Source organism: Harpia harpyja, chromosome 1 (assembly GCF_026419915.1).
Source record: "Harpia harpyja isolate bHarHar1 chromosome 1, bHarHar1 primary haplotype, whole genome shotgun sequence".
Taxonomy (NCBI): Eukaryota; Metazoa; Chordata; class Aves; order Accipitriformes; family Accipitridae; genus Harpia; species Harpia harpyja.
The window spans coordinates 62,825,659-62,852,553 of record NC_068940.1 but is presented as its reverse complement, the minus strand read 5'-3'; the positions used below and the strand labels follow the sequence as shown (position 1 = coordinate 62,852,553).

The following is a 26,895-nucleotide window of genomic DNA, read 5'->3' as shown; positions in this document are numbered from 1 at the left end:
TTCAATGAAAGTTATTTAAATTTGAATGCAGAGAATACTTTATTAACTGATTACAGTTTTGATGACCAATTTTAAACCGTAACTAATGTGGGAAACATAATGGGGGACATTAAGGCTGAGCCATATATATATAGACAAATCTGGATACTGATAATCTGTACATTTCACCTCTGCTTTTTCTTTATACATCTTTTATTCAGTGTCTGAAATTAATCAAAGAGAAAAACCAAAAAACTGGCCACTAATTTAGTCTTATATCTGGAATGAATTTTTGCATGGGTTTTTGAATGCAGTGTAAATCTCAGTGGAGATCAGACTTTTTTTTAACCATACTCCAAATGAAGCATTCAAGTATAATTGGAGTTTGTTGTTGTTACAGCTTTGTGCAATTAATTTTCTCTTCCAAAAAACTAGTAGTTGTTCTCTCCTGTAGAGGTTAATCTATTTAAGATAGTATTAAACTTGCCTAACAGGTTGGGAAATCAATATAAATTAAGTGCCTGTGGTGCGTATCAGTTTTCCTGCTCTAAGCAACCCCTATCACTTAAGTGGACATACTTGCAGTTTTACAGAATTACACTGACTTTTCAACAAAACCCAGAACAAAATTATTTTACTATTCTTGCACTGTGAACTGTACTCCTACATGATGTGATAACGGTTTTCCAACTGTACAGCTCCCTTTTGTAAAGTTGGGCAACACATATGAAAGACAGACAGACATCAACTGTTTGTGTTCTGAAAGATATTTCAGTTCTTTAGTTCCAGTCACTGAAGGAAGAGGCAGAGGCAAGTTTGAATTATCCCAGAAAACTGAACAATTGGTTTTATTTGGTGTCTTCAAGATGCTTCACCTTCTGTAGGAGATGTAGGTGTTGTAGGAGAGACCATTTCAGGTTTTCGTGAAATTCTGTCCAATTCTGCCTGAACATCTGTTAAAACTGGCTTCTGACCTACAAAATAAATGTGTATCATTCAGTCATGTCTGTGAAACAGTTCTGGGAAAGCCTATCTTTAATTCTCAAATCAGACAAATCCTAAAAATTGTTACTGCACACTTTGCATGCAGAGTAAAGGCCTAAGGCCAAAACTCAAAAGAAACAGAAAGGAAACAGTAGAAAGTCACATCCTTCTATATTTCCAATTCCTCAAAGAAGCTTCCATAATTATATATTAATTGTCAGTATATGAAGAGTTATGTAAAGTATAAAATACAGAAAAGTCTATTAAGGCTAGCAGTTATGAATACTTCTACACAACTTTCTGCATCATATGTATTTTAAGTAACTCTGAATGTAAATCAGGGGTTTCACCACAGACCAGTGACAGCAGTTCTACATATTTGGTCAGATAAACCTGGCACCGCTGCTCATGGGTGTGCACAGACCTGCTGATGGCAAATCCCTCTCTCCCCTCACCCGCTTACCACCTCCCTACCTTGGAATGGCACAAACATTTGTATAGTCACACTTAGACCTGATCCAAGCTTAAAATACACCATTTTTTCCCCACCATTTTACTCTTACTCCCCAGTCTAGGTTTCTATCCTGCCATGTTCTATCACAAGAATGGAGAAGACAGTGTGGAAAAAGGCAGCTTAGAGTCTAAGGCCATAAAAAGTGTACATAGTATCTCAGGCTGTAAAGGAAAACTGACACACATGTAGTTTTAGCAGTGCCCCAGCATCCTTTCTGAAGATGCAAATTAACAGGAACTATCCGCAAAGCTAATTTTTGCCAGATGTACTATGCTGTTCTTCAAATCATTTAACAAAAGCTAATACTGTATCAGAATCCAAATAGCTAATATTCCAACTAATAAGCAGAGTAATTTCCCATAGCTGCTGAGGGGAAAAGTAATTCTCTAATCCCAAACTACTGTCTTAACAGCCAATTTTCAGATTTGTAGAGTGAGTGTCATAGATAATACTAAACACAAGACAGCAAATACTGGGGAACGTGAAGAGGCCACATCTAAGCCAAAGTTATTGGTATTTATGGTAATTCCTTGGAAACCTTGTCCTTTGCAACATTAAACTGGCTACATCCTAACTCTTCTTTTGTTGCATATTAGGAAATTTCCGAGAACATTTTTGCTCCTTAGTAGTTTAATTCTGTTCTTGAATTTTCTGCCATGACCCTGGACACAACACTTTTCTGGAGCGCTGCCTCCATCTGCTTGGCATCACCCAAACCTGCTGCCGGCCACTCCTCATAGGATTTTCAGTGGGTGCTCTCTGCACCACATATTGCATCAGCTGCATTTGTTTGAACAATCTCCATATGCTGTTCAAACTAGCACTGCTGACTTTGCCTACAGCAGATTAGGAAGTACTCATAAACTTTGCTCAACCAACTGAGCTTTGCATTTAAAAGAGGGAAGTGCACACATATAAAAAAATTTTCAGGGTCAGTCTACACAAAATGTTAGTGTGAAGTGTGTTCTTTTCTCTTACTACATAAAAGTAAACACTAATGTCAAGTACCAATGAAACACCAGCATTCTCACTCAAGTGCAGCATTACTAACCTCTGGGGAAGTGGGGAGGGAAGATGTCTGTATAGGTATGTTCTTAAGTAATACAGAAACATTTTAATCTGGAATAGCAAGAAGCACCAGAGTAATCTTGTGTCTAGCTTTAGAGCAGTCACTATTAGACATTTTTAGATTAATACTAATTATTAATCACATCATATAAAAAAGGCTATCAACAGAAAATACAGTATTTTTACAGGCTGTCACCAAACTCAATCAAAGCCTTCATCACTTCATCACATCAGAGCTAGATCACTAGCAAAAGAAAATTTAAAATTTTTTTAACACTGACGGTACTGCTAAAAAAAAAAAATCAACCTGAAATTAAGTCCCAATATAACTGAATAGTACTAAAAGTGACTTATAGCATAAGCCATTTTATTATAATGGTGGGGAACAAAGGAAAAAAATGAAGAACTCATGTGGACACAATTCATGCTTAAACAGCTACATGAAAAGTTCTTTGATCCTCTGAGAGCCATGAAAAGGCAATACTCAACTGCTATGAAAACAAAAGCAAAAACCATATCCAATAAAACACTCAGTTAAACATAGTAGCGTTCATACCTCTGATAATACTAACAGGAATGATCCACCACTCAATTTAGATTGAGTTGATCTTTTATCATTAATCATACCTGACTTTTTTGCTGATGGTGGTAGGTTGCTGCCAGCACCTCCAGTGCCACCTCCTCCTGGACTGCCACCAACACCACCAGGGCCACCAGGGGAACCAGTTTTCTTGCTCAAGAGACTATTGAAGAAGTTAGCCAGGACTCCTTCACTGGTAGCTCCAGCTACAAGGGGAGGGAGGAAAAAAAACCACAACACCACAAAATCAAAACAAAACAGATTTTCTAAGTAAATATTGATTTAGTGCGTTAATCTAAATAAGCATATTAAAGAAAGCAGGCAAAGCAGCTATTTTACTTCCCCAACTGCATTCGTGCCCTCATAAAAAAAGGTACCTTTCATATTGGGATCAATTTTTTTTGACCCAGTAGGGATAGGTGTAACACTGGCAACGTTTGATGTTACGGATCTATTTGGTGTCCTAGGAGATCCACCAGGAACTCTTGGAGAGGCATCCTATGCAAAAAAAACCAACCAAACAAAAAAAAACCTCCAAAGCTGAACTGGTCAATCTTCTACAGAATTAAATCATGCAGTATAAGAGTACATGAAATGAAGCATTTTGTTGTTTCTCACAGCTCCTAATCTTTTTTTTTTTTAATAATGTAGTATCCCATGCAACTGAAATGACACAGGATTAGATTTTGCTGATTGTGCACAAGTTTGAAAAAACTTGTGTAGTATTCTATAAAATACTAACTTTAGTGCAACTAAAGCACTAGTGAAGCTTTTCATTTTATCCCAATGAGAAACTTGAAAATCCATCTGTTACTCAATAGTGCCTCTGACCATAATGAAAACTGCACTGATTAAATCATAGAGGAACTACACCAAATTTCTTGGAAAGACAACACATACCACCAATACTGTGGAAAGGACTAAACAAAGCCCAGGAGAAAAAGCATTATTCATTACTTCAAGGGTAACAAGTCATGTTTGCAGTTCATCTAAAGAGGTAAAGCTAACCTTTATAAGATCACATGCTTCTCATTAAACTGGTGTTACTTTTTAGTTATTTTATTTGTATTTTAAATGTAGATGTCATAGTTGTCATTTGACCTTAATTTTATGCTGGAGTCTTAATATTCCTAGACAGATAATGCCAAATTTAGGATATAAAATTCACCAAGGCAATTCAGCCAACATAGTGTGCTCCCCTGGCACACTCTTAGGACGGAAAGGAGAGTCAACTAACTGCTTAGATGCATTCTAACATATGAAAAGTAAAGCCATGACATTTAGCCCTTGCTGTCAATACAAGTTGTTGTGACTAGCTGTGAAGAAGTGTCGTAATTTTAGAGCAGTATACGATGCAGACTTCAAATACTATGTAGTTTAAAAAAATTAGATCAAAGAATATTTGATAATGCAATTAAAACAAGGAACCCTCTAAATATATGAAAGTGAATCATTTTCATGTGGATATTTAAAATTTTTACTACTAACCACTGGCCTTCCTGCAGCAGTAGGTGGTTGTTTCGCCAACTGTGACTGCAAAAAACAAACAAACCCATGTAGTGTTAGATATTACAGTGACTAAGAATACAACCCCAAATTTGTATGGAGAATGTTGTTAAATGAAACACTGGCTGCTTGTTTTATAGACAAAAAATTACCTGCTGCTTCATAAGAAATACTTGGTCATCTTCTGCTACAATTTCTTTTTCATGAACAAACTGCAATACAAAAACATTAACATCATTTTGACTAAAAGAAAGAAATGTATTTCCTTTTATACCTCCTGGTGAATATGACCAAGGCATTCAATAATGAAGTAAATGTGTAAAATACTATGTTACTGCAAACCACATTTTCTATATTTAAGACTGCTACCTCATGATTCCATTTAAGCTAAGTTAATTAGAAGTGAAATAGAAGCATCATTAACTCCTTTGACCTGGCAGGCATAAGTCTCTAAATGTACTTGTAGAAAGACCCATCAAAAAGTTCATTAAAGTGTTCAGTAAAAGAGGAATGAAGTAAATGGTTAGAAGGCACGTTCTGGGGTCTCAGGATCAGTAAGAAACATTCACAGATGCACACACTCTGCAGCATGCTCATGTCTCTGTTAACTGATCAAGGCCCCACCTTGGTATTCTTTTATATATAACTATGGCAAAAGTGACTCTTCACCTGCATTGCATTAGACTGGTATATGAACTGGACAAAGACATCTCAAATCCCAGTTCTATGCATCAAATTGCAAGCACTCTGCCTCCAAATAAGCTCACCACAAAAACTTTGCCAAAACAAGCATGGCAAATACCAATATCGAAGTTTATAATCCAGGCCTGAAGTTTATAAGCATGCAAAAAAATTTGTCAGTTATATATTGCTTGGACACTCATTTAACACACTACTACATGTGCCTTGATTTTTTTCCCTGAAGATGGCAGAAAGGACATAGTATTAGTTTTCTCAGCTGAAATAATTCACACTTGGAAATATGATGAGTCCCAAATTCTTAGCTTTGGTAGAAAAAGCCATAGAAATATTTGCTTTCAATAACTTCTGTATGCATGGGGTCCACTGCTGCTGGCATTTTGTTCAACAACCTCACATATGTTTTCAGGTAGTTCTGTCAAAGCCTTTTGTTAAATAGTATGAGAGAGAAAATATACTGAATATATGTAAAACCTGTTTTCACATGTTTATTTTTGATTTTACACTGTCTCAAGCTTTCTTATTTTAAATACTCCAGGAGAAACAGAAAGCATTATAAAGTTATGAGCAACTTGGAGCAAAATGGAGTGTTCTTAAAAAGTACAATGTAACAGTGGCAGAAAAAAAAACAGTGTAAGCTGGAAAAGAGCTACACAGAACAGAAAAACATAATTATTTTTTTGATAACTAAAGAAGAACTTTTAAGAACAAAATAAAAAGACAAAAAGGAAAAACTCCAGATGGTTTATCACATTGTCATGATAAACTGGAAGCAAAGTCTCAAAGAAAGAGAAACAGTCAAAAAACTGACAGGTAAATAAATAGATAAGAAGTTGAATGCCAAAACATCTCAATTTACCTTTCTGACTGGTGGTTTTGTTATGATATCTTCAAAACTGTCTTCTGCTTTTAGTGTCTGAAAGTTCTCATGCAATATTCCTATCTTCTTGTCATTATCCCAACCTGCAGGACTAGATAAAGGATTATTTGGCTTTAAATTCTATTGTTATTTCAGGTTATTTTTATATGCAATCTTGAACTGCACAGAACTGAAAGCCAGGAAAGTTGTCACAGCTCCCGTTCTCCCATGCAAGCTAGTTATTGATTAATACAACTAGTTAGAGATTGGTTCACCATAGCAGAGAAGAGCAAAATCTCTGGGTTTAACATTTCTCTTTGGAGCAGCAAGTATTTGTAACCTCAATCCACTGGCACTCACCAAACTCCAACTCACAAGAATGTTAAATGGAACTTCAAAAAGCATAAACAAAAAAGGCTCTAAATGCGGCTTAGGGTTTTGCACAAGTACGTTTTGTAGTCATATACACATCATAATGCAGATAACTTACATAAATACTGCATCTTTTTCCACAACAACAGCTGGTACATTGAAAGGAAATCCATACAACTTCTGGACTATATATTTATACACTAAATCAATGTTTTTGTTCTCCTTTACTGAAGTGTAAATAAGTGCTGCCCCATCTGAATAGACTTGTTAAAGAAAACTCAGTTTAGTGGCTAGTAAGAGATACTAAAGTGACCCTTTTTTGTTAGTTTAAAGGTTATCTACTTTGTAGAATTTAGAGGGGGAATACAAAATCAAATACTTCAAACAACTTCCAACACTTAAGTTTTGAAATAAGCTATTTAGTAATTTAAATCTTTCTTTCTGCATTTGTTTTAGGCCAACTCAGCTATTGTTTTAAGAGTAAAGTACAGGCTCTTCTCACTTTCAAAGCCCACAATACCAACAGTTTCACTATGATGCCTTCAAAACTGTCTTTTGCTTTTAGTGAACAAAAGCTTTCATGCCTTATTCTTATACCTTGTCATTATCCCATCCTGCAACACAGACACTACAGCATTAACACTAGTAGCTTCAAAAATGCCAAAGATCTTCCACTTCCCCACCTGGGCTTTTAAATCAGGGGAGCAAGCTCTTACATTATACAGTGACCTGCTTTTGAACAAAATTAAGGCAAATGAATTGTGCTGTATCAGTTACTCAAAGACCAAGAGAGTGCTTAGTATTCCAGCATGGTTCAGTATCAAATTAAAACAGCTTATGCACAGGACTAATAAAAGCAGCCATGGAAGGTTTGAGTAATTTTGGCATTTTTATAATTCCAAAGTAACCCCCCGTAATTTATTTCTACATGCATGCAATTCAAATTCTAGAAGAAAGTTATATAATGGGATCCGATTCCCATTCAGTGAAGTTTAGAATAGAATTCCAAGTTGTACATGGCATACACACAGAGACTAATTCCTACTAATATTTTGTAGTCTTACTCCATCCACAAGACTTATTACAATTACCCATAATTCCATTTTGAAAAATTAGGTCTTGGAAGCCCTTTGAAGGGAGTACCGTCTTGGTACTCAACTGAGGTCTCAAGTTCTTGAACTAGTTTTTCCATCTGTTAACTGCTGTCTCTCCAACAGTATTTAAACTTTCCTTTACCACAGCACAAATGATGACAACACAACATAGGCATGTTACTGGCACCTAAAATCTGGATCTCAGCATGTCTAGATGACTAAACAACACTAAACAGTATTTTATACACTTCTTTTAAAAAAATGAAGTTTAAAAATAATAATACTACAGCAACAGCTTATGTCCATTGTCTCTACCAACACAAGAGAAGCCAGTGGATCTTTCCTACAGCAATTCACACTTCTTTCCTTCCCTCATCACCTCATCCTGCAGAATTACTGAACACTGAAGAGACTGCATATTTGGGTCAAAAAGAATAACATGCCTTATGTGCATCTGAAGCAAGATCATACTTGAGTTATCTTCTTATTATTTTAGGGAGCTTGTCAGCTAAGATGTGCTAATTTGCAAACTGACTCCTAAATATGGAAATGAAGTCATGTAAACAAATTCATGGTAAGGGGACATGCTAGACTCTTGCAGCTCTAACAAAAATAAAATAAAATAAAAGTTTAATTCAACAATGCCTGTAGGGGTAGCTGAAGCAGTCTGCCAGCTGCAGTAAAGGAGTGGCATCCTACTTTGGCAGAGATGCAAATATTCTTTTAAGCTTGTCATAATTAATGCAAACATTTAATTGAGTCATTATCATCTTTATGACATGTTAAAGGATACATTGTAAGCAAAACCGTCTGATATGTGACTGAATGAAGTCAAAGTGTTCATCTCTGTAGTCATGCTCTTTTTCTAGAATGCTGATAGCATCACACTGTAAAATAAATATAAAATTAATATACCACTTTCAGTTATCTGTTGAAATAGCAGTGCTGCTACATATCCAGTTCACAACTGGGCAAGGGGGATGGAGTGGGGTAGGTGGTGCAGAGAAAAACAAAAACCTGCTAAGATAATTCAAAAGCATAACTGAACCTTTTTTTTTTTTCAATAATATATAACTTGATGTGCATGTACTGTGGTCAGGACTAACTTGGGAGTTAGTGATTGCCATTTTTCATTCAATCCCCCTCCAATGCAATAACTCAAAGTCTCTGTTGAAGACTGACCCAGTGAATGACACCACCATTTTCTGCCCAATGTATTTTTACACACTGTGGTATTATAAGACAGTGTTTTTTATCCAGTTACTAACTAGCCCTTTGCAAAGGGAGGCAAAAGCAAGAAATGTGGAAGCAGGGAAAAAAAAAGGGGGGGGGTGTGTGTGTGTGTGAGAAGAATAACAAGAGAGCTAGCAGGTGAGGAAGAAAGGTGCTTTTCAAATGAGAGGGTTAGCCTTCCAGTGAAGGAACAGCATATGCATCAAAAGTTTTATTCTTTCACTGTGGGCCAGCAGAGGCTGCAGATGCAGTATGCTTAATGCTAATGAGAACTGAAGAGTCAGGGGGGCTGGGGGGAACACCAAAACCAAAAAAACAGCCACAAGAGAACCACACCATTTTTTCTTTAGACTAAGAATATGATTACATATCTAACAGAAACCAAAACAGATCACAGAAACACCCTAAGAACTGAGGAAAGTTAATAGAGCAGCACTTTACTAACTAGAACCCTCTATTCATCTTCAGAAAAAGATCAGAAATATTAAAAAACCTACCAAAACACTATTTGCGGAATAAGGAGGACTGTGGAGATCAAGGGTAATTCTAGTTGCTTACTGACTAGCTCACTTCTGTGAGCAACACCAGGTCTGAGGTATTCCTCAATTCTTTGAAAACTGGTAGAACTAAAGGAAAAACTAATCCCAAAATAACATGCAATGAGGGCTTCCAGCAGATAATCAACCTTCAACATTAAACATTTTTAAAGAATTCTTATGCAAGGTATTCAGAATGACTTAATAACCATGGGCTTCCCACCCCAAATCCATAATTGACAGAGTTGCTTAAATAAAATATGCAAAAAACCTAAAATGTAAAACAAACCTTTGTACAAACTACTACTACTGGAATGCCTAAGTTACATGTTAGTGTATCTGCACCCAGGGGTAAAGTCACACTGTCATCTTTGTCTTCCTGTAATGAAGTATTTCTTCTCTGTGGAGAAGCTGGAAAATCCTCGCCTGGTTCTATATATTCCTGGAAGTCTCTTACCACTGAAAGTAAAAAAAGTGATATTAAAAGATCAGCTACTTTATTATTTCAACAATGATTTCCACTGCCATTGATCTCTAGCACCGTTGATTGTATAGTATTTCTGCTTCTTTATGTTGAAAAAATTGAGCATGCACCAAGAGCCAACTATTTGCTTGCTCTATACAGCACAAGAGAGAACTAGTAAGTCTGAGATCTGCTTGATCAGCAGCCAGAAGAACATGACCAGATAAAACTGTCCATAAGGACAACATTAAACCATTTTTATTTTATCATTGTGGAACCACTAGGCAGTTGCTATTAACTATTATTGCTTGATATGTTTCCTAAAGGACTTAAGTTTCCTTGCATTCTTGGCAAAATTAATGGAATGGTTTGTTAGAATAAACAGGGTTAAGCCTTACACATATTGCTTAGCTGCTACCATATACCAGGTTTTACCTAAAACCCCTTTGTCCACACTTCTCTCTATTTGTACAGTGAATCTACAGTAGTAATGTGCAAAAATAGAATACACAAACATTAGTTATTAACTAGCTTTATAATTAGTTAATAGCATATTAAATATTTGGTATGCTTTTACAGTAGACGAGATACTACTTTAAAATTTAGCAAGGAGGGTAAATCAGTATATAACAAGAATTAGAAATAAAAGATAAAGTTTCAAGTGTAACTCTCTTGTCAGGTTCCGATGTATATACCCAAGCCTCTAATTACACGGTCACTTACTATTCTGACTGTCAGGGATGCAATATTAGGCATAAAACGTCTGTACCTTTCACATCACATGTCCTGTTTCACAGAGCAGAAACAGGATACTACCAAACCCCACCACTGATTACTCTTCCATGAGTAGCACATCCTGATTAGGCCAAAAAACGTCAGACAGCAAGACAATTCAGCTGCATCATGCACACAGGCAGCTAACTACTCCAGTACATTCTCACTACTTTGTCCTGATTTACATCAATCCACCACCACCTTCGCTAAACTGATTGAAGCTCTCTGAGTTCATACCTAGAAAAGCTTTAGTTGAACTAACAGAGCAAGACTTATTTCAACACCCTAGAGAAAAAGATGTATTAGGCCAAGATTATTCAACTTTTCTACAGATCCTACAGTTCACAGTAACAAAAAGCACATGCACAGATTATCATCTTTACTTGAACAGTCAACTCAGGCTCTTACTCATGGAATGCTACTACTTCAGTCTGGTCTGAGAGCTTCTGAGAGCCTCCCAAACTGACTGTGTTTTAAACCCAGAGTTCTCACCAAGATATGCCTGCCACGCAAGGGAGTCTTTCCCACATAGTATCCTGTCTGTTCTGGGATAATTGCATGCTAAAATAAAAATCACACTACTCCAGTGCTAGAAGTCCTCCAGTGGATTCCTAAAATTCCCATTGTGTGATCATAACACACTAATCTTTATACAAGTATAAAAAACAGTAAAAAGGAGGACTGATGTAGTATATCACAGCTCAAAGACTGTGAAATACAGTCTCAGGTCTCCCTTAGAGACACAATTAAAATGACCAGGCCACAAGGCTTCATTATAGACAGATTAATTCAGTAACAGGACAAGCTATTCCAACCCTTCACACACAGCTGCTATGTATCATGTAATGCCTTCCCATACCAGTTTTAGTCCTCACAGGGTCTGTCTTTGAGTGGAGTTAAGTTGCTAGAACTGGAAGACAAACACAGCAGCACACCTCCAGAAAACAACACACACAAACCCTCAGTAGATTTCAGTCCTGTTAGCAAGTTAAATCGGCTGACAGGAGCCTCTCGGGAGCATGGAGCCTGACACAAGAATGATGTAGGACCATGTAGCCAGAAGTCAGGCAAGCAAGATTCATCCCTCCTTCTTTTGGCAGTGTCAAGCTGCTGCCCACCTAGCAATGCATGAAGCCACATCACAGGAGGTTTAAAACAAAAACAGCTTCCAGTCATATCTGGACTGTGTCTAGGGCTTCTATTATACCCAACACACAGACCATCAGTACCTGTAAGAATTAGACCAGATGATAAAAGAACAAGAGAGCAGATAAAACTTCTAATGAGTAGCTGTTTTTCTTGGACTCACTTCATCACTTAGAGTTTTACTGTTCCATTCACTCAGTCAGTAAAGAAGCAAAAGTATCAGCCTACAAATTTTGGTAACAGAGATATTGTGTCCTTACTACTTTCATCCAGTAAAATCCCATCCTGAAACTGTCTGGGGGTGTTTAATACACACACAGACACACCACCCGCCAAAACCAAAACAAACCAAAAAACCACACCCGAAAGAGCTCCTCCCTCCTAAATACATTCTTCTTGTGGAAGATATGATTCTCAAGGATTATGCTTCCCTTAGACGAATCTCTCTTAAAAGAATAAGAAAACAACCACTTCTCCCCCCCCCCCCCCCCATTCCGGAGTACCTACAACTGTCACCTTTTGGGCTACTTTATCACAGCATGGCTACAACCTGCATTTCTGAAAAAGCTATTCAGCAATCTGGCAGTCTCTTGCTTAAGAATGTACCAGTTCTAGAGAGCAACATCAGACTTATAAACAAAGTTTAATCATGCTATTTGATCTTAACACACAGCTTTCTCAAATGCTCTTCCTTGTAGTAATTCACTGAGAGATGAATGGGAGAGACTCATGTTTTAGTACTGCAAGGGAAATACAATGACTGCCCAAAAGTAATACAGAGCTATGATGTTACTGAGTTCAGTCAGATAGTTTAAGGAATCCTGCAAAATCTTTGTGTTCTGCATGTTCAAAACTAAAGACAGAGAGCTGTATCATATCCATGCCAAAGCAAACATATAGCTGCATTAGTGTCAATAATAATTATGATAAAACCCTTCAAGTAGAAAGGGCCCAGATATTACTATGCTGTCATGAATTCTTTCAACATTTACACTTTTAGTAGGCAGAGAACAGGTCCCAGATTCTCTAGACTGACTAATTACAGGAACAGTTAAGAAGCTGATGCAGTGTTTTGCCTTTAAAATAAATAAATAAACAAAAAATTGAAGCTAAGAAATTTTTTCACTTGGGAGAATCTTATCTAGAAAAATCTGTAAGAAGCCAGATTGTAAATTCAACCCAGCTGTGCTCATTCTGAAAGCACAACCCCCCCCCCCCCCAATTAAGGTACTTCTGTTAGAAAGAAATACTAGTATTTTTCCATATAGCTACTTGAGACTTATCTGAAGCTTGACTCACTTGATAACTCCTAAATTTAAGTAACATTTCCAAAGAATGAAAGAGACTGCAATGGAGAGATTAAATGGTGCAGAAAGCATTAAGCATATTTGATTTAAATGGATTCCTACATGTTTGCAGAATACTCACACTTCTGTTCCATTTCTTTCATTTCTTCAGGAGGAATTTTTAACTTGTCAATATGTTCTCTTACAACACTTGCCCATTTTTGTAAAGAATCCAGTGCAGTCCAAGGCCTAGACATGTCTACTGCCAACATAATTAGAGTGTCCTTTAGAGAGCTTGCCTCCATCGCAAATTTAAGAAGACCTTTGTGATACAGGTCACCATCCAAAATCCATACATTACATCTTGTTTGATCTACAAAAAAAAGGAAAAACATTTTACGAGACTTACTTGAAACAGTTATTAAATGTCTTCTTTAGACATGTAAATACAAGGAAGAAAGCAGATGACATGTTTGATCAGTCAATTGAACATACATAACACAGCAAACTGCAGCTTGGGGACACAAGCTCCTCCTCTTCCAACCCTGATGTTTAATGGCTGATAACTGAAGATCTTAAATATATTATCTGAAAGTGAGAATCCAGATGTAGCATTCAACATTTCCAATTAATGTTGACCATTTTAGAGAGGGAAAATGTTTTCTTCAAGATGTAACTTAAAAGGAAGGAATTGGGTGAATTCAGCCATCCCTTCTCAGCCCTTGGTCTGCTCATCTCTTGAGGACCGCCATCTCCCCTTCAAAACTCCAATGTGATATGCCTATATAACTCTAAAAAGTACAGAATGTACCTTGACCCTTCAGAAAACTGGAACATGTTTTGTTCCTTAATGACTAAGATGGACTTAACAGACCATCTATTCTTCAGATTTGCAAAGGGACAATCGCCATACAAATAGACCATCCCACTGCTTTTTTTCCCCCCAAAATACCATACTCCAATATTCATAGACACTTCTGCAGTGTAAATGAAGAGCCGTTGATTCAAAATTAGATAGCTTAATAACATTTTGCTTTCAGGTAAGTTTTTATTACTTGTTACGGAAGACATTTAGATCAAACTCCCAATCCTCTTAACCCTGGTCAAGTCATCTTCGAGACCAATAGCCAAACATGGAAGTCAGGAAAGCAGGTGATTTCAGAAAAAAAAAAAAAAGGGACCAACTTCTGGTTCTCCTTCTATCTATATTTGTTCTTATAGTATAGACAAGAGTACTCATTTTCCCCCCACAGCTCCCAGTATGTCCTTATTCACACCCCACTGTCTCCAAGTATTGCCTCTAGATAATTTATCACACCTCTACAGTTCCTGGTCGTACTCCTTCCCTTGTTTCCCCATACATAAGCATCAATTATCCATTCCATAAGTGCAGGTATTTGGGGTCAGGATCTCAAACATCTTTTTTACCTTCTAGCCATAAGCCAACTCAAGCCAGTTGAAACACCGCTTCTACTTATTTCTTCCTCCAAATTTTTCAGTTGGTTGTTTGCAGTTTTTTTTTTGTTGTTGTTGTTTGTTTTTAAAAATCTCCTTTAGCTTTGTGCACATTTTCCTACCCACCAGTACATGATGCGTAGTCTTGCAGATTCTGATACCACCAAAACAAAGATTTCTCTGTATGTTCAAAAAGATTAGTACTTGCTACAATAATTGAGATGCAAGGTAAGAGCCTAGGCACCTTTTGCCTCTAGGCCTGAGGAATGCACATCCATTCAGAATGTTGCAGCTAAGACTGCTTCCCTGGTCTTTTCAGCCTTTTCTTTTGACTGGTTCCTCTCCTCCTCCACCACTTAAGTGGTCACTCATGGTATCTACTAAAGGAATTACACTGAGAAACTTCCTCATGATACAAATCACTCATGGCCTAAGCTGGAGTCCTGCAAATTATAAAGAAAGAAAAACACCCCACAATCATTCAAAATATCATACTACTGAACCATTGCTTGCAAATTGGCTTAAGGTATTATTAGAAATACAAACTTACCATCTCGATCTTCATCATGCACATTTAAATACAAATACTCCATTCCTCTTCCTTTTTTGTATTCCTCTATTCCTTGAATTTTTCCTATTAAGCTAGTTTTACCTGCTCCATCTTCACCTGGAGAGACAGAAGTTAAATACTGCTCAATCTTTAATCACAGTTACATATTAAAAACCACCTGGGGCAAGAAGGAAACCATATACTAACAGGGTGACTGAGCTTATTAAAGTTTTGAAATATAGCGGGCATTGCCCAACTCATCCATCTGTTCAAAGTGCATGCCTCAGCTTCACATCTTATTTCTAATTATTGATAAATGCAATTATGCCACTAACTACCCTATCTGAAATAGGCTTTTATACATATCTTTAAAAAGATACCTTAAGGACTAGTTAACAATTTCAGTCTTTCAACTGCAACCAAAATGTTAACAAAGTCTTTCTAAAGTAGAGTTCAAGTCACAGTAAGCTCATCTTACAATCAGAAGAATACAATTTAGAACTCTTTCATATCAAACAGCACACACCACCAGGCTGAATAAGGCAAATCTGTTTCCTTAGGTTTTATTGGTTGGTTTCTTTGAATCTTTTCTCTGTTACAGGTCTAAAGAAACCTTAAAAAGGTGGTGACAAACAGTAAGCCCATTACCTTACAACACGTGTATTTGGGTACACACATAGTGAAAAGCCTGCAATCCAGATCCATTCATTCCTATTCTCTCCTCTCCAAAGGTAGCTCTGATAACCAGTGAACCTTACAGCATAAGCACGGTGTAAACACCTCAACTACTGCCAGGGACTCTTCTATTTCTAACCATATGTCCCAGAGCTGGAAAACTTCACCTGCAGTTTTTCAAGTTTGAAAGAGTAACCAAGCTGAATCTGGACACGAAGCGGGGTTTTGCCACTCCAATTTGGCAGTACAATGGGTATGTAACAGTTAGACATCAGAAAATTCTTGGAACTCAACTCACAGGTTATAAAATTAAGATTAAAACCAGGTTCCTAAGTAGTACCTTATCAGTTTTATGCCAAACAGAACATATTTTTCCAAGTCTCTCCTATACAGGGAGAGACATTCATACATATTCAACTACATAACAAAGAGAAGAGTTCAAGGACAGTAATTTTCACTGCTAAACCTAAAGTTTTCCTTTTAAAGGGAACTGACCATGATCTTACAGACAATATTATGGCTACATTAAAAAGACTACAGATATAACCACAGAAAAGAGCAGAAAAATCATACTTTGATAGACTGATTTTGAATTTACTCAATGTATCATTCCCAAGATTACTGCATAAAGTCTTTAGAGTTCAGCTTTACGTTAGGATTTCACTAATAGTCTAGAAGCTACCAGAAAGCACAAGACTGTTTCGACTGTTTAAGTAGCCCAGGGGATTATAGTCAATGAAATGAAGAGGCACAGTTCTGGTCTTAAGTATAGAGAAGTTAAGTGAAAAATGAACTTGTATCAGTTTAACTTTTTCAACATTTAAGAGTTTGTTTACTAGTTCCTTAACTATATTGAAGATGCACCTAAGAAAACAATTATACCTAGTTTTAAAGAAACATTGGAAAGTACAGCTATTTTCTATTCATACATCAAGCTCTTCCTCCTCTTATGAAAATATTCTTTTAAATAAAAATTCTGCCCAAGAAGTGAAGAGTTCAAGCTTCATCACCAGACATGAATTACAATTCCTCCTCTGCCCTCACCCAAGTACTTATCCAAGCTTCTTGTCATCTACAAATAACGAGAGAGACTTTACTAAGAGCTGCTGCACTGACATGTTATGCTGCTGAAGTCGCTTTTGCCAACAATTTCTGTATGATTCATTCTGTTATTCTACCTTTTTGAACAGGCAGCTTCAATTAATTTGTGCCAGCAGAAGGCTCAAAAGGTAAGACAAAACAAAATTTATTATTCCTTTTAAAGAGAGGCTGCACTTAACAGCTTTCATAGTTTCTCAGAACAGCTGACCTCTAGCTAAGCTCTCTTGCATACTAATTTGTTTCACATAGGTGGCAATAAAGATTACAACTTGTTTGCATTGGGAAAGTTTAGCATCTTCTGCAAAGAACATCTGCCAATTCTTAACAAAAGTGGCTGCAACTTAAGTCTAAGAAACATCTGTGGTTATGAAAAGTTCTAAATATGATGAAAGATACACTTAAGCAGTCTAAACTAAAACATACTCATGCAAATGCTAATATCTATGCAACTTTATTGTTTGAAAGTACTCATACTAAACAATACAGGCAAACTTGAAATATACATCCCACAAACCCCTTACTTATCACAGCTGTGTGTTGTGTGATTTCCTCCCCACCCCTGTATTTCCAAATGCCTGAAGTAAACTGAAGTTTGATACCATTAAGTTAATATCTTACGGCAAAATAAGAGCTGGAATTTTATTTTCCCTCCTTGAGTTTTTGCAGTAATTATATTCAGACCCTACACAGAAAGAAAATTTATCAAGTACAGCATAAGACAAGTTGATTTGATGTAAAATTAGTACCTTTGGACACATAGGCACACACAGTAGTCATTTCAGCCTTCCATCACAGAATTACTTAACACGTTCTGTGAAGAAGATTCTCTACTCCCTTCTCCTTAGCAAATACCCACCCATTTCAAAACAGCAAGATCAGGTAGGTGGATCGCTGACATACATAACTGTATCATACAAGTTACTGCATGCAGAGAGCAACGCTTATCATTCATTAGAAAGCCAGAATGATGCATCAGTGAAGCTTGAAGGGATTGGTACTACTTTCATTAATTACTCAGGTAAATTAAGAGAATAGTACAGTTTGCAAATGATACAAGAGAAACTAAAAGATCTGTAGAGAAAAGGGTTAAAAGCAATACCGACAAGTGGTCCAAAACAAGTTAGCAATGCATAAACCAACTAGTCTACAAATAGGACGACTCGCAAGGGTGCAAGATAGCTGCCTAGCCGAATGCGCCCTATTCTACAGGAGATACAGAGTTCTCAACAGATTTAAGCCAAATTAGAGTCAATATTATGGAAAAAGCCGTCAGAAAGTAAAACCAGGACCATTACGTATGACGTAAGGACTTCCTCCTTTTTGCCCACACAATTCATCATAAAAAGTTAGGTAAAGATGACTGCCTTGGCCAAGAGAACATGCTAAGACTTGAGGTTCCATCTACCTCTACTTTCTATTTTTAGTATGTTGCATATACCTTTTAAAACTGTGACAGCTGCAAATGTATTTGTATCCTTGTTATTACTTTATTTTTTCCAACCTAAAGTCTTCAGTATAAAACACCTGAAAAGTCAACACACTTTGAATATATTGAGTTATGCTGGGAGAGAGTAGCAGTATAATTTTTGCTATGTGGTTACTCTTCAGCAAGAATATCAAAATACAAATCAATCTTAAACCAGTGTTTATCTAAACTCCTGAATAGTTATTACAAATCTCATTAGCAAATTAATTCTAAGCGCATACAATGCTAGCTTTTAAGACTTCTCAAAACTCAAACATTTTCCTGTAATGCCTTTAGTACGTATAGAAGCTGCTCTCCACCAGAGGAGAGGGTAAATATTTGTGAGGAAATTAGAGACTATTAGCTATTTTAGATTTGATGGATAACGTACAGCATAGTAATGCTATTAGTGTTAAGTACTACCAGGGACATACATAAAACTACATATGCTTTTTAAAAAAATAATTTCTCTAAGAATACATATATACACACACACGCACGCTATATGGCATTTGAAATTGCAAACCTGAAGACATTTAAGCGTATTTATTTTTTTGTTGTCTCTGGATATCTCTAAAGTATATGAAGAAGTAATGCTGCTTAGTTCCAGACAAAAGGGAAGTTTCATATTCCTCAGACTTAAACATCTTTGCATATTAATATTATGAAACAGACTTCTTTTAAAGCAGTACTGAAGCAATATATAAAACAGAGCCTCATGCACCTTCAAAAAGAGTCATCATCCTCCTCCTTTTCGCTCCAAAATTTTGAGATGGAAAATCCTTTAGCTTCTTCCTTATTACTAACTGTGTGATAATCAAATTAACAATTCACTTCCGTACATAAGCTCAGAGCAAAGCATTTCTGACACACAATTCTTGATATATAATTGCAAGGTAAAAAAAAAAAACCCAAGTAGATCGTTGTAAATTTAAGACTTTGCATCCTTCTTTTGCAAGTAACATAAAAGGTCCTCCTTTTCCAGAGTAAATCCTAAAGAACTAAAATTCTCCATTACATCAAACTGCACTTATACATTAATACTACAGTGAGGAAACAGAAATGATGCTTCTAGCAAGCAGTGCTATACACCAAAGTTGAACGCGAGTTAAAGAGGGACAACAGATTTAATTTTGCAGAAGAGTCGGGCTAGGAAGCAGTTGAAACAAAGCCAAACCAATCTGCTTACACAGAGTATTTCACCATCTTGTTAACAAAATGGGATGTCTTATACTCAGCTAAACAAAAGCCGTTTCATTTTTATCCCCACACTGCTACACTTCACTCCTCTGATGAGCTCAAGTTTGGGGTTGTGCCTGTCAAAGCTTCTCTGTCCAAGGTGCTACTCTGTCTACAAAACAGTTTGACGACATCCTTCTTGTCGCTGCCCTCAAAGGTACAGGAAGCCATAATACAAAACCCTGCCCAGCCTCCTCCCTTCTCACTACTCCAGGCAAGAAGCATGTTTACTGAGCAGAAAATGGAGTATCACTAAATGTTCTCCTACAATACAGAATTTAGCAGAACAGTCACCCATAAATGGGAAGGATGGACAATGAGGTGAATGAATCACCTGTGAATGCAGGCAAGCTGGCACTTATCTATGAACTGCTACTTAAACTCTTCAACCATAAACTACCACATTAGAGAGAACTTAGGCTCTCTATTACAGAACTTCTCTAAACTTTCAATTAAACATTTTAAAATGGAGAATATTTACTACTCATGCTATTTCCACATTTATTTCAGTTTAGAAAATGAAAACAGGACTAGATTTTCACTTGTCTTAAAACAAGACATTTCTTACTTCTCACAGAAGTCTGGACATGGAAGAGCAATCAGTGTATTGTCTCCAGGACAGACGTGAGTTTTGACTTTTTATTTAAATTGTTTCTCCACTGTAAAGTGTTAAGTGTGTTTAAAATATGGCAAGGCAAAGAAGCAGGAAGTGAATGTTTCTTTTGTGTCATCAGTATTGTTGGTCTGCCCAGCTTCCATCCAGGGCTCTGATTTTTTTTTTTTTTCCCCAACAGCTCTTTGAAAAGCTCTGGAAAAGCACTTAATTGTGTGTAATTTATAATATTACTGGCTCCTTGATGGAGTTTTTTTTTCTTGCTTTTTAAAACCATCAATTAAAATTCAGCTTGATGTGGGAATTATACAACTCATCTCTAAAAAAATATGTTCAAGCAAGGCCAAGCAAAACTAGAAATAATGGTCCTAATTAAGCCCTTCCGCCCACCAAAAGACATATTTTTGTGAACTAGCTTTATACTTTTTACAAAACAAAAGACAGCTTCTGTACAAAACAATTCACAACATCTAATATTTCTAACATAAAATATTGACTATTTTTATTAATAGAAAAAACCCACCTTACTTAAATATGATAAAACAAAGTCATCAAACCCAAACCTTAGTTATCAAACAGGGCAAAGATGCCTTCCCAGAATCACAGAGCGATCTCTATTCTACACCATGTGGAATGTCTGAATCCTAACACAGCAGAGTAGAGGCATAACAGTCTTCTTCCTGCTAGGACCAAGCACATGTGTACCATTTGTACCATAGTACCAGCTATTTTCAAGATAAAATACTTCTCACAAGCTAATAACTGCCTTTTCCACAGCCGCCTATTAGTGAAAGAGACTTGTTTACACTAATTGAAGAATGCCTTTTGCAGAACAAGACCAAAATAATCAGAGTAAGCCAAATTTAGTTTGCTTTCAGGGAACTGAAGAACAAAATTAATTATGCTGATGACATCCCTCTCTAGAATCCTTCAAAACAACGTGGAAGTTCACAGTAAGTAGGTCATATCAAGTCTTCAAATAACTTGGCACTAAATTATGATTTACTCATTGGACAAAAAACTTCTCCTCTAAGTTTGTTTTACTCTACCAGCTAAGTTTTCCCCCTCACATACGATTCATTTGCTTTCTTTGTGGCACTGAAAAATTAAATAACTTTTCTGAGGAGCACCTTAATTGCACTTCTGCATTACACCATGATAGAAAGCAGATTGTAGACAACTGCTCCAGCATGCCTTTTGTCAAGTACTGCACAAGAATACATGGCCTGACTCTGGAAACAGGTACAGCAGTAACAGTGTTACTTACACTTGGAGAAAGCCACAGTCAGAGAAAGCCAAATATTGCAGACAATTCTATAGTGAATATGAACAGCGTACATCTCTAATGCAAGCCTCCTCCTTTAACACAGCAGTAAGTCATCTAGTGTATATAGAATAATCCCATGTTACTATCAAAAGGACACCTTTATTGGTACTCCTGCCACTAACCTGCCTGGAGAGCACAGAAGCACAATTCCTTTCACTGTTCCTCACCTTCAGAGCTATTTCAGAGATAGATCCAGTAATCAGCAGCACCTCTGGCAAAGCAGAGACAAATTAAAACAAATGCAATTCAAGAATTTCAGAAGTTCCTGTGCTGTTTTACTACACAGCATCCACATAATTCTGGCTTCTTGAAAAGGGATTATAGCAGGAAGGACACTATGAAGAAGTACTACTTAGTTCTAAAAAAATGTAGCTGCAAAACAAGCAATTAGAATTTTATCTAGGTCAATGCCCCATGAAAACAATTGACACTTTAGAAGTATAACACTGCTGATTGAAACAAAACTTGGCTACATTTGGAAGGCTTTAATCGCCTGTAGAAGGCAAAGAAGTTGCAAAAAGAGAAGGAAAAGAAGCTGACAACTTCTGCAGTACTAGAGAATTAAGAAACATTTGAGATGAACAATATGGACTGTATCAACAAGCAGTATTTCATCAGCTGTAATGACAAAATGATCACAGTGAAACTTTCAGCTATCTGAATAAGAAAAAATACACCAGAAAAGTAATTTTTATAGTGTTGAGTACAAATTTAAGTAAGCAGATTTTATATTGATTTTATATACTCTCATGACAATTTGCTGTATCAGAACTTAATTTTGAAGTTCACTACATTCCATGGGTCCACTAGAAGAAAGTGGCAAGCTAAAACTGCTCTTCAAGGTGTACCATTTTCTACAATGACAGCCATTCCCAATACGTGTACACGCAGAAAAGTGTACCTGTAAATTAGCTGTAGACTGTGGAAGCTTCTTCTCAAGCATCCTGACAGCCACGGGACAGGAGCAGAGCTCAAAGATTCAAACAAACAGGCCTGGCCCTGAAAAGTGAGATGTCTAGGGTAAAGAGAAAATGTGGACACAAAGCAGTTGAACACTCACTGCCCACTAAACTCAAAGCCTTTATCATCAAGTGGGGTAAAATGCATAAAGACAACCAAAATGCTAGTGATTCAGTAAAAGCATAAGTGTGCAACAGACCTTAAGTCAGGTGTACATGTGTCACTGAATGGTTTGACATCATGAGAACTGCGGGCAGAGAATCGACTATGCTTCAGAGGAATGTATGAAATACAAAGCCAGATAGAAAGCAACTATTCAGTTCACTTGCAAGCTGGGAGCCTGTTTTCTTGTGCATCCTGGAATGACTTAGAACATTACTGCTTGAACGCATGCTGCATTTTATTGGATAAATGGCTAGTTCAAGTCTCTGAATCCAAGCTGTCACACATTCTGTAGCACTATGGATTCCATCCATAACCTGCAATGGTGACTGACTTCTTAGCTGCTCCCTCTATTCCACTTGCTGGTTCAGATATACCAGGAAGAGAACGAACAAGAGAGCTCCCAGTTATAAGCATCAGTTTTCTCATCACACTCAACAAAATGCATCTCCTCTGATCAGCTACCTTTATCACCCAAGTGAGCAGAAGAGACAGTCCAGGAGAAAAAAAGAAAAAAAAAAAGACCAGCAACAACAACAAAAACACACTCCTTTGGCTATCTGCAAAAAGTAGCTAGAAATGCCACTGAGAGCACCCAATTTCCTTAAAAAAGCAGGGACATCTTACATTTTCTAGTGGTATAGTTTGCTAAATGAGGTAGCTATGGTCACTGTGACAGAACTGCCTAGGAAGGAGAGCATACTTGCCTTACAGAAAAGTTTAGGAAAGCTTGCATTTTTATTATCTGTTCATACAAGAACACAAAAATGCTTTTACGCTACATGCAGTCCCAATCAAAGTTTAAAGTCTTCACAGAAAAATAGTTATTGAAAAAAAAAGTCTGTAAGTGAAACGATTTTGGAGAAGTAAAACAGTAAGTTAATTAATTTTGGGGGGCTGATTTTGAGCAGAGAATTACCAGTATTATATGTTAACCTTCACTTTACAAAACTATGTGCCATATCTAGAGATTAACATTTGGCATTCCAGTTTCCTTTAGTTATTTCTGTGTTGTCTTGAACTGCTTTCCAGGTTCTTAAAAATGAGGTGTTAACATAGCTAAAAATAAATACTGAAATAGCAGAATTAGCATGCCAGACATAGCCAGGCTCCCAGAACAACTAGACATACAAGTATATGCAGGGTTTGAAAAAATATAAATGCTGTAGGCAAATTAGAAAACTTGTCCTAGCAAACAAAAGAACACTAAGTGGTGGGGTTTTCTGGCTGGTTTTTCTGGGGCGGGGTGTGGTGGTGGTGTGGTAGGGGGCAGGGGGTAGGTTGGAGGCTTTGGGGTTGGGTTTTTTTGTTTGTTTGTTCGTTTTAATGCAGTTTGTATTGAAAATAAGCATTGTCACTATATATCATGTTTCAGCTGGGAAGGTTTTACCAATGTAACTGTTTATACTGCAAATATTTGCCTACCACAAAATGAATGAATACCATCAAGACCCTGGTCAGCTTTACAATTCCTGCTTAAAAGTATTCAAAAAATGATGAAACTGAAAATAGCCAGGGCAAGAAGCAATCTGTATTAACAACAAAAGCTAGTACAAAACTATTTAAAAGAATAAAGCTTAAAAATAGAGGAAATGCGAGATAACGCAGAAATTACAAACACACAGCTCAAGAACCTGAAGAGACAGAACTTCACATACTGAATCCATGCAATACAGAATACATAAGACCTCTTGTTTTCCTATGCCAGCGTGCTTCAGAAGCAGTATCATGACTTGCAAGTGAACAGCAAAGTGTAATACATATATTAGGTATTCTCACAAAGAACATGACCATGGTCCTCATTGGCCATTCCTCAGATCTGATGCTCTTTTTCCTAAACACATGCCTAACTTTTTCTTCCCTTGGACCACAGCCTTCTAGAAAACGCAATTCCTAAGAAAGAAATAGAATTTCTTCTACAAATCTGCAGATATTTAAAAAAATGCCTCAGTCAAAAAAAGGAGGAAAAAAAAAAAGTATTACATTAAGTCATTCTATAAGCTCTACCTAAATGGGTAAAAAAAAAAGTTTCTATACAACAGATTAAACAGCACAAACTAAATGAGTATTTGCAAACATTCTGTGGTGCTCCCTCTAGTTCTGAAGGAAGCAGTCTTCAGTTGAGTACTAAGGATTGCCCGACTACGAAGAGACAGGAAAAACAAGAGTGTAATCTTCTTGACAAGAATCACAGCTTGAAGAACATTCCAACTTCAACAAGGACAATCATCCAATTTAGTTTCAAAATATCACATAAAAAGCTGTCAATCATTATGAAATCTTTCCTTTCTTTAATATCACTAGAACATCTGATCTCAATATCCTACTTAATTACATAACATAAAAAGCAACAAATTAAAGGGTAGTAGTCTTGTAACAGGTTCACTAGACCATCCCATCATCCTTGCGCAGTTTTCTCCTTCATAGTCAGTTTTAAGTCACCACTCAGCTTATGAAAACAGGAAGAAAAGGGTCACGGTGATTACTTTAGGATTATGGGGGAAAAAACACTAACTTCAAAAACCTCAAGAGAGTACAAACCACAAGACTACATAGAATCATAGTCTGCATAGAGTCCACATTAATATCTTTACTGGGTTTTAACCATGTTTCCAAATACTAACACACAGTTCTTTCTGGGGACAGGGAGGTTGGCAAAGGAGAGAAACAGCAGCTACTTAACAAATCTATCCTCTGGAATTCATTAAATTGTCTACTGGTAGTAGTATTTACTAGTCTTTCAGCCAACCTCCCCCCCCCCCCCCCAAATAATAACAGCAATAATATATATATATACACACACACATTTGAGAGCATCCATTTCTCCCCCTCCCCCATGAAGTTTTAAATTTTGCTTGGCATATTATTTTTCTTCTTTCCCTCAACACTGAATAATAGCTGGGTCTCTCATTATCGCCCTATCAAAGTCCCATTCTGTAACTTCTAATTCTTGCCAGACGCAAGGTTGGACTAATGCTCTGGGTGGAGATAACTAAACACAATGAAAGCCAGCAGCAGTGAACGATGCCGCTGCTGCTGCACAACTTGCCGATGATATTGCTGCTGACAGGCTCGGTGCATGTGGGCAGGACACAACCAACACGCCCATACAGCTTACCCCGCCCTCCGGCCAACAGGGTGCAGCCGTCATTGATACTGTTCGGGCCACGGAAGCAATTTTTGTGTTTGTATGACACACCATAAGGACCAGCAAGCAGCACTGGTTGCACGAACGGGAGAGGTTTCAGAAAAGGTTGAAGGACCCGCACGTACCCCGAAGTCAACGCTCATGGGGGTAGAAAGACAATAAAAACCCAGCCTTCCAAGCCATCTCTACCTAAGGAACTAGGGTGGGGGAAGGATAGTGAGGGTATCATGGCGAGGTACCTACGATGAGGAGGATATCTAAAGCATCTCTGGATATTGGATATCCAAAACGAAGCAAAAACATGCAAGGGAAGAAGGGAGAGGGTTAAGCCAGCACCTCGCCACCCTCATCCCCCCCATCCCCTCCCCCTTCGGGCCCTAAACAAGAGAAGCTCCAGACGCCCAAGAGAGGGTTAAGGAGGAAGCCTGTGTGCGGCAGGGAAGGGAAAGAGATCAGGATGCTTTCCTCACCCAGCAGGAGCACGTTCTTCCCCGAAGGTAGCTTAGAGCGGGAGCGCGTGGACACCTCACTGAGGATGCAGGACCTGGCGCGGAGAGACGACAACGCTTAGGAGGGGGCTCCCGCTTCCTCCCAGCCCCCCACCCTCGCCACCTCCCGGGGGGGGGGGGAGGCATGGGGGACGGGGGGGCAGGGCAGGGCAGGAGCTGCCACCGCCAAGGGGAGGAGCCCCCCACCCCCTCGGCTCCCTGACTGAGGGGGACTGAACGCCAGAAGGGGGGGATTAACCAGCCCTCCCCCCCTCCGCCTCCCCCGCAGGGCAAGGAGTCGCTGCGAGGGCGGCAACGGTCAGCGCGCGCGCCCGGGCCCCCAGCCGCGGGGCGGGGCGGGCGGTTACCAGAGGTTCTGCCCATCGTCCTCATCACCGCCTGCCCGCAGCTCCGCGTTGTTGTTGGTCGTAGCCGTCCCAGCGGACGAAGGAGAAGAAAAGCCGGCAGCCGAACCGAGCCCGGACGAAGAGGAGCCGAAGGAACCGGCTCTTCCCACCGTCGCCGCCATCTTCGCTGCCTCCTCCCTGCCCCGCCGCCTCCCTGAGACACGGAGCGGGCGGCGGCGCCGCGGCGGCTGACAGGAACCCGGATGTTGGGA

General features: G+C 38.1%; 1 protein-coding gene across 1 annotated transcript; it reads right to left on the bottom strand.

The window, feature by feature from the left end:
* DYNC1LI1 (dynein cytoplasmic 1 light intermediate chain 1) lies at positions 1-26,886 on the bottom strand. Its single transcript, XM_052797378.1, has 13 exons — positions 26,645-26,886; positions 26,259-26,332; positions 15,099-15,215; positions 13,236-13,466; positions 9,714-9,883; positions 8,449-8,542; positions 6,680-6,815; positions 6,190-6,301; positions 4,784-4,843; positions 4,614-4,658; positions 3,503-3,623; positions 3,173-3,331; positions 1-953 (listed from the first exon to the last, which is right to left on the bottom strand). Exons 1-13 carry the CDS (start codon positions 26,803-26,805, stop codon positions 841-843), a joined length of 1,593 nt encoding a protein of 530 aa, XP_052653338.1. The 5' UTR covers positions 26,806-26,886; the 3' UTR covers positions 1-840.
* Positions 26,887-26,895: the final 9 nt, after the last annotated feature.